The 10,773-nt window shown below is 33.6% G+C and overlaps 2 protein-coding genes across 6 annotated transcripts in view; one reads left to right on the top strand and one right to left on the bottom strand.

Annotated features, from left to right (window-relative positions):
• LOC125855088 (ent-kaurene oxidase) overlaps positions 1–944 on the bottom strand; it is a 25,073-nt gene extending 24,129 nt beyond the window's left edge. Inside the window, exon 1 of one of the 2 annotated variants that reach the window (XM_049534751.1) lies at positions 848–944. In XM_049534751.1, coding sequence (XP_049390708.1) covers positions 848–902 — 55 coding nt within the window. In that variant the 5' untranslated portion in view covers positions 903–944. Of the gene's footprint in view, positions 1–745 lie in introns of both variants that reach the window. The other variant, XM_049534754.1, reaches the window with a different exon arrangement.
• The window catches only part of LOC125855082 (B3 domain-containing protein Os01g0723500-like), a 27,353-nt gene extending 17,318 nt beyond the window's left edge, over positions 1–10,035 (top strand). Inside the window, exons 1-7 of one of the 4 annotated variants that reach the window (XM_049534741.1) lie at positions 3,119–3,409; positions 4,552–5,143; positions 5,587–5,735; positions 6,736–7,201; positions 7,292–7,461; positions 8,963–9,329; positions 9,672–10,035. In XM_049534741.1, the coding sequence (XP_049390698.1) occupies positions 3,344–3,409; positions 4,552–5,143; positions 5,587–5,735; positions 6,736–7,201; positions 7,292–7,461; positions 8,963–9,277 (1,758 nt within the window). In that variant the 5' untranslated portion in view covers positions 3,119–3,343 and the 3' untranslated portion in view covers positions 9,278–9,329; positions 9,672–10,035. Of the gene's footprint in view, positions 1–3,118; positions 3,410–4,551; positions 5,144–5,586; positions 5,736–6,735; positions 7,202–7,291; positions 7,462–8,962; positions 9,337–9,671 lie in introns of those variants that run through there. The other 3 variants (XM_049534742.1, XM_049534744.1, XM_049534743.1) reach the window with 3 other exon arrangements.
• Positions 10,036–10,773: the final 738 nt, after the last annotated feature.

Here is a 10,773-nt window from a genome sequence, read left to right as displayed (position 1 = left end):
TTTTTTACAAACAAACTCATTTTTTTTGGGGGGGAGGGGTGGTGGTCGAGGATCGGGATGAAAAAATAAAAATTTGAAGTTGAAAATATTTTTTAAGAACAAACTTAAATTTTTTTTCTTTTTGAAGGGGGTGGGACTGATAGGAGGCTGACGGGGGGGGGGGGCGAGGGTAGGGGTAAAAAAATAAAAAATTGAAATTAGAAATATCTTTTAAAAATAACTTTTAATATTTTTTTGGGAGGGGGTGGTGGTAGGGGTGAGGGTGGGGTAAAAAAATTAAATTTAAAAACAAGCTTTAAAATTCATTTTTTTTTGGTTGGTTGGGGGGCTAGTTTGAGGATAGAGACAAAATAAATTAATTTTTTCAACAAAAAAATAATTGTAATTTGAAGTTGGAAGAGAGTTTGAAAAATGTTTTCCTTAAGTTTTGAAGGAAAGTCATTTTCCTTCAATTTGAGGAAAATGAGTTGATTTGAAAAACATTTTTCAAAATATTTAACCCAACCAAACATGAAAAAATTGAAAAATATTTTCCGAAAAATGTTTTCCTTCATACCAAACACACCCATAAACTTCAAATCCTGAATCAACATGTGTTGGGGCCCATTAAATTCAATCCAAAAATGGGGGCAAGGTTTACAAGGTGGAGAATCAAATCATCACCACAAATTTAGACAGTCAATCAACTGAGCTACTAAGATTCCGCAGAATTGAACACAAAAAAACTCAAAAGTAGTGGATTTACCTGGAACAGGTGGGAGAAAATTTGAAGATTTCCTTTTTTGATCATTAATATATTCCTTAAGTAACCAGAATGAAATCCCACCAAGAGCAACAACTGGACCACCCACAGTAAGAGCAGTTCCTAATGGTACTGCTTGAAGATTCAAAATTGCATCCATTTTTGATTTTACACAATTTCTGTTTTCAAGAACCAAAAAAAATATGAAACTTTATAACTTGAAATCACACACAAAAAAAGTTGGTGACTATGTATAGGCATGGAAGAACCTGTGTCAATATCAACAAAAAAAGATTCTACCTTTTGGGAAATTGATGCCTTCAAAGAAACTGATGAATAAAAAGACAAATCAACTTATTAATTAGAGAAAATGATTAAGTATCTCCAACCTATGCTCAAAATCTCTGAGACACATCTAATTTTTACTAAGGTCTTATTATTTTTCGAACTTATTTTTTAATTAATTTTTTACCCCTTTTCGACCTACGTGACACTATCCTTAAAAAAATTGTCAACGCGCACTGGACCCACGTGCCACGTAGGCCGAAAAGGGATAGAAAATTATATTCTCTATCTATACGAAAAAACAAGATTTGGACACACATGAAAAGTACTTTAATAAATTAGCATCATTGTGAGTTGATTTCACAGAAAATCATTATTTTTTTATTTTATTAATATCGAAGTTATTTATATTTTGTAATATAAAAGTTACTTATCATTTCAATACTCGCGGGACGTCGAGTCACGATAAATTTTCTTTAACTAAAAAGTTATTCAATTTTATTCAAATATCATATATAATTATCCTTTATTTTCTCCTGCGTGACTTTATATTACTTAAATAATATTAAAATTAAATTGCAGTGCGCATGCCCTTACTAGCTATTAATTATTATTGCACTGTATGGCTGTAGCCTGTGAACGTAATAGTTCACTTTTGCTAAAAAGAAATTTTAAAAATTACTCTTACTTTTCTCTAATTGAGCCATCAGCCATTGCAGCTTCCACTACTAATTTTTTGTCTCGCTAATTTTATTTAGCAACAAATTATCAATGAATTTATGTTATCTATACGAGCACAAATAGCGATGTATTAATGAAGAAGTTTGCTAATGGATCGTCGGAGGCGGTGGGGTTAATTATAGCATATATATCTCCCATGCTAATATAAAAGTGGAAATATAAGATAAATTGCCGTGCATAAGTGATTCATATATATTATGTGTTACATAATTATGATGAGATCAATGGCGGAGTCAGAATTTCAACTAAGGAGTGTCAAAATATAAAGAAGTTAAATTGTGTAGAAATTGAGGAGTGTCAATATGTAATATATATACATAAAAAATATACTTTTATCTAGCTATGCAGTATAATTTTCCGACCCCTCAATTGTATGTGGCTCCGCCATTGGCTGAGATAGTAATAATCAAATAGAATGTTTTCACATACACATACACATATATACAACAAATGAATTTTGTCAGTGTAATATTCATATAGACTGTTTAAAAATGCAACAGTATATATACACAATATGGATGTGTGCAATATCTACTTAATTATATATGACTTGACACTTTTAGAGTATGCTATGAATGGAAGACTATATATTACAAGAAAATGGTATGGTTCTAAGAGCATTCAAATTTAGAACAGAAAAGAAGCTAAGGTTATTAAGAGAATATAAAAAACTACGTCTATTTAACTATGAAGAAGACATTTAAATATTTTCCCAAAAAGCAGAAGTTATAACAACAATATACTCATTATAATTTCATAAGTGGAATCTGAGGATGATGAAATATATATATATATATATATATATATATATATATATGCATAAATCATCGACTTAAGACAACAAAATTTCAAGCAACAAAGCAAAAAAAAAACGACATACAATAAAAAGCATAAATAAAAATGAGAAACTACATAATTATTAAATACTACGTATTACTATAAATACAGGAGGACATCTAAAAACAACTTCCGTACCTTTTTTATGTAGGATCATGTAAAACATTGCTTTAAAATTTCAATAGATGTGAATAGAATTGGTTGAAGTAATTCGAATCAATTAAGAAAAAAAAAATTAAGCCAAGAAAAACTGTTAAAATAATTAGTAACTCCCATGACTAATCGAATGCTTCAATTTTTCTATTTTTTTCATCCTAAATCTTAATTATCATTTGGATTATATCCTAATCACAATTGTTTGTACTTTCTTTCTTCACTTAACCCACGCGCCTTGATTTCCCCATTCTGTTCTACGTGTAACTCACGCTTTACCCCACGGGGTATTTCAGGAATTTCCTTTACCCCACCCCCACTCCACCCCACCAGCTCGCTCGGGTCACATTGCTCTGTGCAGAAATTGTTAATTTTCATCTGAAACTTTCTTCTTTACGAGTCAATTACTTTCCATTTTTTTTCTCTCGATTTTCAACATTTGCTTTCTGAATTTTGATTGCTGTGTGTTTGATTACTTGCTTAATTTCACATCCCCAGATTCTAAGAAAATGGGGTTGAAGGAATTTTGTGGGGTTCTTTAGGGTTTTAGCTTCAAAATTTAGGTGAAAAAGAGAGGAAATAGAGATGTTGGATGCAAGAAGGCCTCATTTTCTTGTGGGTTTTAACCCTTCCATGAATTCTGAAAAATTGGTAAGCATTGGTTCACATTGCCATATTGCTCTTAGCTTCACAACTTGTTGGTACATTCATGTTTGTTGAATTTTTCTTTTTTGTTCCTCTATATATCATTCTGTCAAAAAAAAGACTTAAATCTTTTCATGTGTTGGGTTTGTTGCTATTCTTACTGCATTTGGGCTAATTGTAACAAATGGGCAAAAGTGTTTTGAAGAAAGGGGTTGGCCAAGAATGTTGTTTTTTGATCAAAGCAACTAACTTTAGTGTAACTATAAGGACTACTCATTGGCCAAGAATGTTGTTTTTTGATCAAAGCAACTAACTTTAGTGTAACTGTAAGGACTACTCATTGGCCAAGAATGTTGTTTTTGGATCAAAGCAACAAACTTTAGTGTAACTATAAGGACTACTCATTGGCCTAGAATGCTGTTTTTCCATCAAAGCAACAAACTTTAGTGTAACTATAAGGACTAATCATTGGCTAAAATTGTTGTTTTTGCATCAAAGCAACAAACTTTAGTGTAACTATAAAAACTACTCATTGGCCAATGATGTTGTTTTTGATCAAAGCAACAAACTTTAGTGTAACTATAAGGACTATTCATTGGCCAAGGATGTTGTTTTTGGATCAAAGCAACAAACTTTAGTGAAACTATAACAAATGCATGATGACAGTGAATGCAGCATTGAGATTGTTTTTTATTTAGGCTGTTTTAGTAGTTGTTTTTTAGTACTTTGAGCTACATTTGCTTTACTTAGTAAATAATTGTGTCATAGAGATATGATTATTAGATATGCTACGTATCAGACAAATGGTACATTCATTGTTTAAGTTTAACAAGCTTCATAAGCTATAAACTGAGATCTTAGCGTTCAGAGTATAAGGGGGGGATTAACTTAGGGCCCTGCATAGGTGTGTACAGGCTCCATATGAATGAGCTACATCTGGCGTGTGATACTTTTGCAACATGCCAACATCGTTATTTCAAGGCAATATAAAGAGTTTTGTAACAGAGATCAGTAACCGTTGCTCTTGGAACGACTTGCCTATGCATTTTAAAATGAAATTATTTTATTTTAAAAAAAAACTCTTCTGAAGAACTTTATGTTATCAACTCTTGCAAAGTTTATTAATTGTTTTGATTTCTATATTGCAGAAAATTCCATCAAAATTTATTAAACAAATGGAAGGAAGAGCTTCCGGAACAACTGTTTTGGTGGGTCCCAGTGGAAATGCTTGGCCTGTGGACTTAATACAGCAAGATGATGGTTTATTCTTCCACAATGGATGGGTTTCATTTGTTAAAGATCACTGCCTTGAAACAGGGGATTCTTTGGTTTTCAGATATGATGGTGATTTGCATTTCACTGTGCAAGTATTTGACGAGAGTTCATGTGAGAAGGACGCTTCTTATAACGCTGACTGCAGTCAAGGAGCAACTGACTTGTACAATCTTGCTCTGAAAAAAAGAGACCGAGGGAACTCCGTTTTATTAGATTGCACTGTTGAAGGTGTACCGAAGAAAATGAGAAGCACTGAGATCCCTTCCGAATGCACAAGTAGCCAGGATACCCATGGTCTTGCATCTAGCAAGGATGGGTACACTCCAGAAGATGCAGTTTGCTCATATGCAGGAAGAAATTATGCTGCTAGTTTTCTGGATGAAATGGAGAATGCTGGAGATGCATTAAACAGTAAAGTTACCATTGCTGTGCCAGCTCAAGCAAAGATAATCTTTAGCAATCCAGGTGAATGTTTATATTGTTTATTTTTATTGTTTACAGTACAATTTTTCTAGTTTGAGAAGTGTTCTTTGAATTGTCCATAAGTTTAATCAAGCCAATTTGATGTTACAGTTCATTTTAATCATGCACAGACATTTAGTAAACACCAATTTTTCCCATTGAATTGTGCAACCGCCTCGGCGAAAATCTACGTGTTTAGAGAGCCGACACTTTTATTTGTATATTTAAGTTCAGAACATACTTTTCTCATGTGTTGCCTGATTCTTTACAACTTTGTAATATTTCTTACTGTGCAAAGTGTTTGTATACATTTTTGCCCTGCAATTCTCCTAACCAAATTTTTTGTTGTTTTCGTAATGGCAATGAAATTTCAGCTGTTAGAAATAACTATATAACAAAATTTTTAGTAATGATTTGGAATAGTAACTGGTATTTTGAATCTAAAGCAAAGATGAAAACAGGCAATGCTTCCTCCGAGAAAGATATGTGGTTGCCTGCACAGGAAGCAGAAAAGGTTGCCCGTTTGTTTACCTCAAGTTTCCCCAGCTTTACTAAAGTTATGAAGAGGTTCAACATCAGTGGCTCATACACCCTGGTGAGTAGGTCTTCTGTTTTCTTTAAACTAACATTTCTTGAAATGTCTTGCTGAACTACAAAATCTTACAGTAGTCTTAGCAACTGTAATGCATTGCTTCAACATATCTTACTATCAATAAGTGCATCAAATGAGCTTTTATGGAGGAAGACAACTTATATTTACAAGATAATCAATACACGGTCCCTTTATCCCCTTTTACCTTTCATGATGAATTGGCTAAACTCATAAAAAAATAGCATTGAAATTGATTTTTATTGACCAATCAGAATTTTTCATAGATCTTTTTAAAGAATGTTGTGGTTGAGGATTATGTGCAGCATGGTAAAGTTGTTTTGGTTGTTATAGTTTTGTTGCCAACAATATCTGAGCTGCCTACTGATGTTTCTGTTTGTTTTACTAACTGCATATTTGTCCTTAACCTGCCTGATATGGTTGACGTTGTTGTTATCTATTCCCTCCGTTCCAATTTGTTTGTCTAGTCTTGGCCCGAGTTTATTAAGTAAAGGAAACTTTTGAATCCTGTGGTTTTAATTCAAAGACATGTAGAATGTACCAAAATGCCCTTTAATCTTGTGGTCTTAAACGTGATGGAAAGTTAGAATTAAAGAGTTTCCAAAAAGGGGAAGGGCATTCTTTTTGAAACGGACTAAAAAGTAAAGTAAGACAATCATTTAATTTCACCTTTATCAAAAAAAAGTAAGAGAAACAAATTGAAATGGAGGGAGTATATATTACAACAATCTTATCCGCCAGGGAGTTGTGGCATTCAGTTGCCTTTGTAGTCTTCTGTATCATTAGTGATTGATTTATGGTATGCCTGTGCTTTTCCATGTGGATTTGCTTCATCTTAGGAGATGAATCACTCTGGTGACATTGCCTTTATTTGATGTTTAGTTTGGAGTAATATTGCAACGATTAGACAAGGTTATTTTTTCTTTCACCACTCCTGCATGTGCATCACTTGGTTTGTTGATCTCCTTCATATTTTCTTTGGCAGCACATCCCTTACCAATTTGCCACGGAACACCTTCCCAACTGCAAGGTGAAGATTTTACTTCATAATTTAAAAGGGAAAACTTGGACTGTGAATTCAATCCCGACTACAAGAGTACAAACATCACATACCTTTTGCGGAGGGTGGTTATCCTTTGTTCGCGACAATAACATTGATTTGGGAGATACCTGCATCTTTGAGCTTGTCCGCAAGTGTGAATTGCGTGTGCGTGTTCTTAGGGTGGAAAAGGAAGGAAGTGATTACAGTAGTAAGGTAGTTGATGAAGGACTAGTTATTGATTATGCAAAAAATTCTGGATGTAAGTCCAGGAAAGTGGGATCAAATTCTAATCAAGCGAAGGTTATGACATACGATAAAAAAGGATGTGCTCCTGACAAAGAGAAACATGGTAATATGTTGAAGAATCATCAGCTCCATTCTCAGTCAAAGATTAGCAGTGGAGATTCAGGTAATTTAAGGACAATTAACTAACTTATTTTAGCTGTCCGTCCTCACACTGAATTTGTATTGAATCCTTTCAACTATCGTGCTTGAACAGCAATCAGGAAACCTACTAGTTCTCAAGATAAACAGGGTTCTTTCACCAAGAGCTGTATGTCCATGAAATCAGTACCTGAAGAGAAATTGGCTGCTGAATCTTTTATTTCCAATTTCCCTCATTTCGTGCGACTCATGAAAAAATTCAACATTAGTGGCTCTTACACCTTGGTGAGTTCTTTTGCATGTTTTATCTTTTTATTTATTGCTATTGTCCCAACCTTTTCCGTTCCATCTGGTTGCATAATATGGATTCCAAACATTCATGATCATCTTCGAAATATTCTTCCTTTTCAATATTTTCTATTGGAGCTTGTTCATTTTTTCTCAAATGTTTAATATATGTCAAAAACATTATTTCCCAACTTAAAAATTATTTCATAGGTAGAAACTAAATGCCCACTGGACTTGAAGCCTAGTTTTGTCTCTCTATAGAGTTGATGTGTTTGGTATTTGACCCCTCTTTGCCTTCTAGCAGACAATTCATGTTTGATAAGGGCCTTCTAACAGAACATAAAATCAACAGTCAAAACAAAATTGTTGTCTGAGTGAATCTTTTTTTTTTTTTTTGATGAAGTAATTAATATGTTTCATTAAAAAAAGCATTAAGTAGATGCAAATATACAAGAGGTATAGTTAAGCAACAGATTGACAAAAGAGAGTATTTCTCTCAGCCCCTATACAAAGTGTTAATCTATGACTTTGCATATTACCAGGTCAAGACAATTGTAGGTTGTAGGTGCTCCAGACATCCGTGTAAATGATGTGAATCTTGTTAGTGATGCCTTTTGTTTTTACATCAGTGACCTATAAAGTTAATTATAAATTTAGTGGTGTCTATTCTATTGCGCTTACATCAAAGTAAATAGACGGTGAACCCCCTAAACTTGTCGAGTCTTATTCGGTGCACACCTAAACTTGGCGTTGGCTTAATTACTCCCATCAACTTGGTAATTTGATTGCCACAATCCCCTTAAACGCTGACACACGCGCTGCTACATGGATTATTTTTTTTAATCCATGTGGCTTTTCTTTAGAATAAAATATATATTTTACCTTTTTAAGTTTACTAATTATATAAATCATCTTTTCGGAGCCTATTCTGTAACAAATAAGAAATAAAATAAAATGGAACAACAATATTTTGACTATAAATTTTTTATTTGGCTAAAGATATTATTTTCCAATCAAGGCCAAGAAAAGAAGAAATACACCTTTGAACGAATAATCATTGCATCTAAAAAAGAGATAAATAAAACTTGAACTAAATATTTTATGTATTTGACCCGAAAAAAGAACAATGCACAATTGAAATAAATAGTCTTGGCATGAAACTGAATTGAGATTGCTCAAGAATAAACTGGTTTAACTGGTTATTTGTAAAGATTAAATGTGTGAGTCTAGCTGTTGTATGGATCAACATGCGTACTTTTGATACTATCTCGATGTGCTATAAGTAAAGCTGCTTCATTTATTAAAGAAAACATAATATTAAGTAAAAGCATCACTTAACTGACTATTTTGGTCTTGAATAGATTACACCTATGGCATTCTCTTCATTTCTGCTGATACTTGTTCCTTAGGCCAGTTTAAGGTGTTGGATGTTATGGCGTTTCTCATGCTATTCTTTGCTTTAAATTCATGTTCTTAGAGCCTTCTACGTCTTTCACAGAAAGTTCCATGTCGGTTTTCAATGGAACACCTCCCAAACTGCAGAACGGAGATTGTGCTTCAGAACTTGAAGGGAGAATGTTGGACTGTAAATTCAATTCCGACTGTAAAGGTACAAACGCTGCACACATTCTGCGGAGGATGGTCGGCATTTGTCCGAGAGAATGACATCCATATGGGAGATATCTGCATATTTGAGCTTGTTGGGAAATATGAAATGCGTGTACATATATGTGCAATTGGGAAGAAGGGTTTAGATTACCAAAATGGGATAGCTCCTAAAGAGTCGGATATCCTTGCGTCCTTGACAAGCTAGAGACCTTTGGTGTGAAACACTGTAGGAAAGATTACTTTTTGCCTAATACAAGGTGAGGGGTAAACTCTCTTTTTTATTCTAGTAATTATGGTTCCCATCGCATTTGATAGAGTGTCAAATGCCTTTTTACAGTTTGCTTACGTAGCGCTATTACAAAGCGCCACAAAATTTTGAAATATGAAGGGAGTTATGGTGCTGACCTAAAAAATATAGTTGCAATTTTCTGCTAATTGGATGATGAAATGATGATTTCCCTTCCCTTTACTGTTTCAGTTTCTTTCTTTTCTTTTCCCCGAAGACGTTTACTATTTCAGTATCCGTACTTTCTTTATATCAACATAAGGACATTGTTGTTCAATTCCATCATCTGGTGGCTAACTACTCTTAGTTTCAGCCTTGACGTTTCGCTGGAAGATAACAAAACTTGAGTACATGGGATCTGAAAAGGAACACACATCAATGTTATGGAGAAGTACTTAAAAGTAGATTATCAAACATTTGACTAGGTTGGACATATGCTTTCAGTAGCTTAGATGTTTTGTTGTTGGCATTGTCTGAGCACTCTTGTTCAGACTTTGTGTTGTATAAGTACTGCCAGAAAAGCTTCTTATTTTCTTCATGTTATAGATTTCTCTTTGTAAATAAGTCTCATGTGTTTTAGTTCAATTGTCCTGAAACATCTGCTGTTTGGTCTGTATATGTATAAACAGTAATCAGACAGAACATATTCTAGAATGAGAAATTAAAGTTTCACTCTACTGGATCACGCCTTATTTTTAGTATAGTGAACGAATAAAAGTACATAGAAGGAATATGATTTTTCTATAATTAAATATAACTTAACTTTAAAAAGTTCCTTTTATGGAGAAAAAAATATTTTATAAAGGCGGAATGACCTAAGAGGCCCTTGTACTTGGTTTCGTTTGTAAATTAGATCCTTGTACTTACGACTTTGCTAATCGAATTCTTAAACTTATTGAAATACATTGTATCGTAAACCCCTTTGACCATTGATTGAACACATGTGACTCTAATATAGTTGACTTGGAATAATGCGTGATTTCATGTGTTTTAAAGCAAGTGAGTACAATATTTTATATTAAAGACGTGATTTTTTAAAAAATAAATGAAAAATGCCAAAAAAAAAGTCGTCTTCTAGCGTCAACACGCCACCCCCCTCCTCCCACGCAACCCAACCCAACCCAACCAAATTTCTTCTTTCCTTCTCCATTGGATCTACCCACCATTTTAACCCCCTTCTTCTTCTTAATGCCCCTACATCACTGTCCCACCCCCAAATATTTTCTCAAAATTTCCTTATTTTGTTGCAAACCAACACCACCTCTAGTCCTTTTTGTTTTTCACATTCCTACCCCAAAATTTCAATTTTGTGAGTATTTTTCAAATTTTTGTATGAGCTAATGTTAAGGGTAATAGTAGGTATTGAAAAATTGAAAAACTTAAGGTGTGTTTGGTAGGAAGGAAAATGTTTTCCT

This window comes from Solanum stenotomum, chromosome 2, assembly GCF_019186545.1.
Source record: "Solanum stenotomum isolate F172 chromosome 2, ASM1918654v1, whole genome shotgun sequence".
In the NCBI taxonomy this organism is placed as follows: domain Eukaryota; kingdom Viridiplantae; phylum Streptophyta; class Magnoliopsida; order Solanales; family Solanaceae; genus Solanum; species Solanum stenotomum.
Note: the sequence above shows the minus strand (reverse complement) of the source record. Positions and strands in the feature narration are given on the sequence as shown.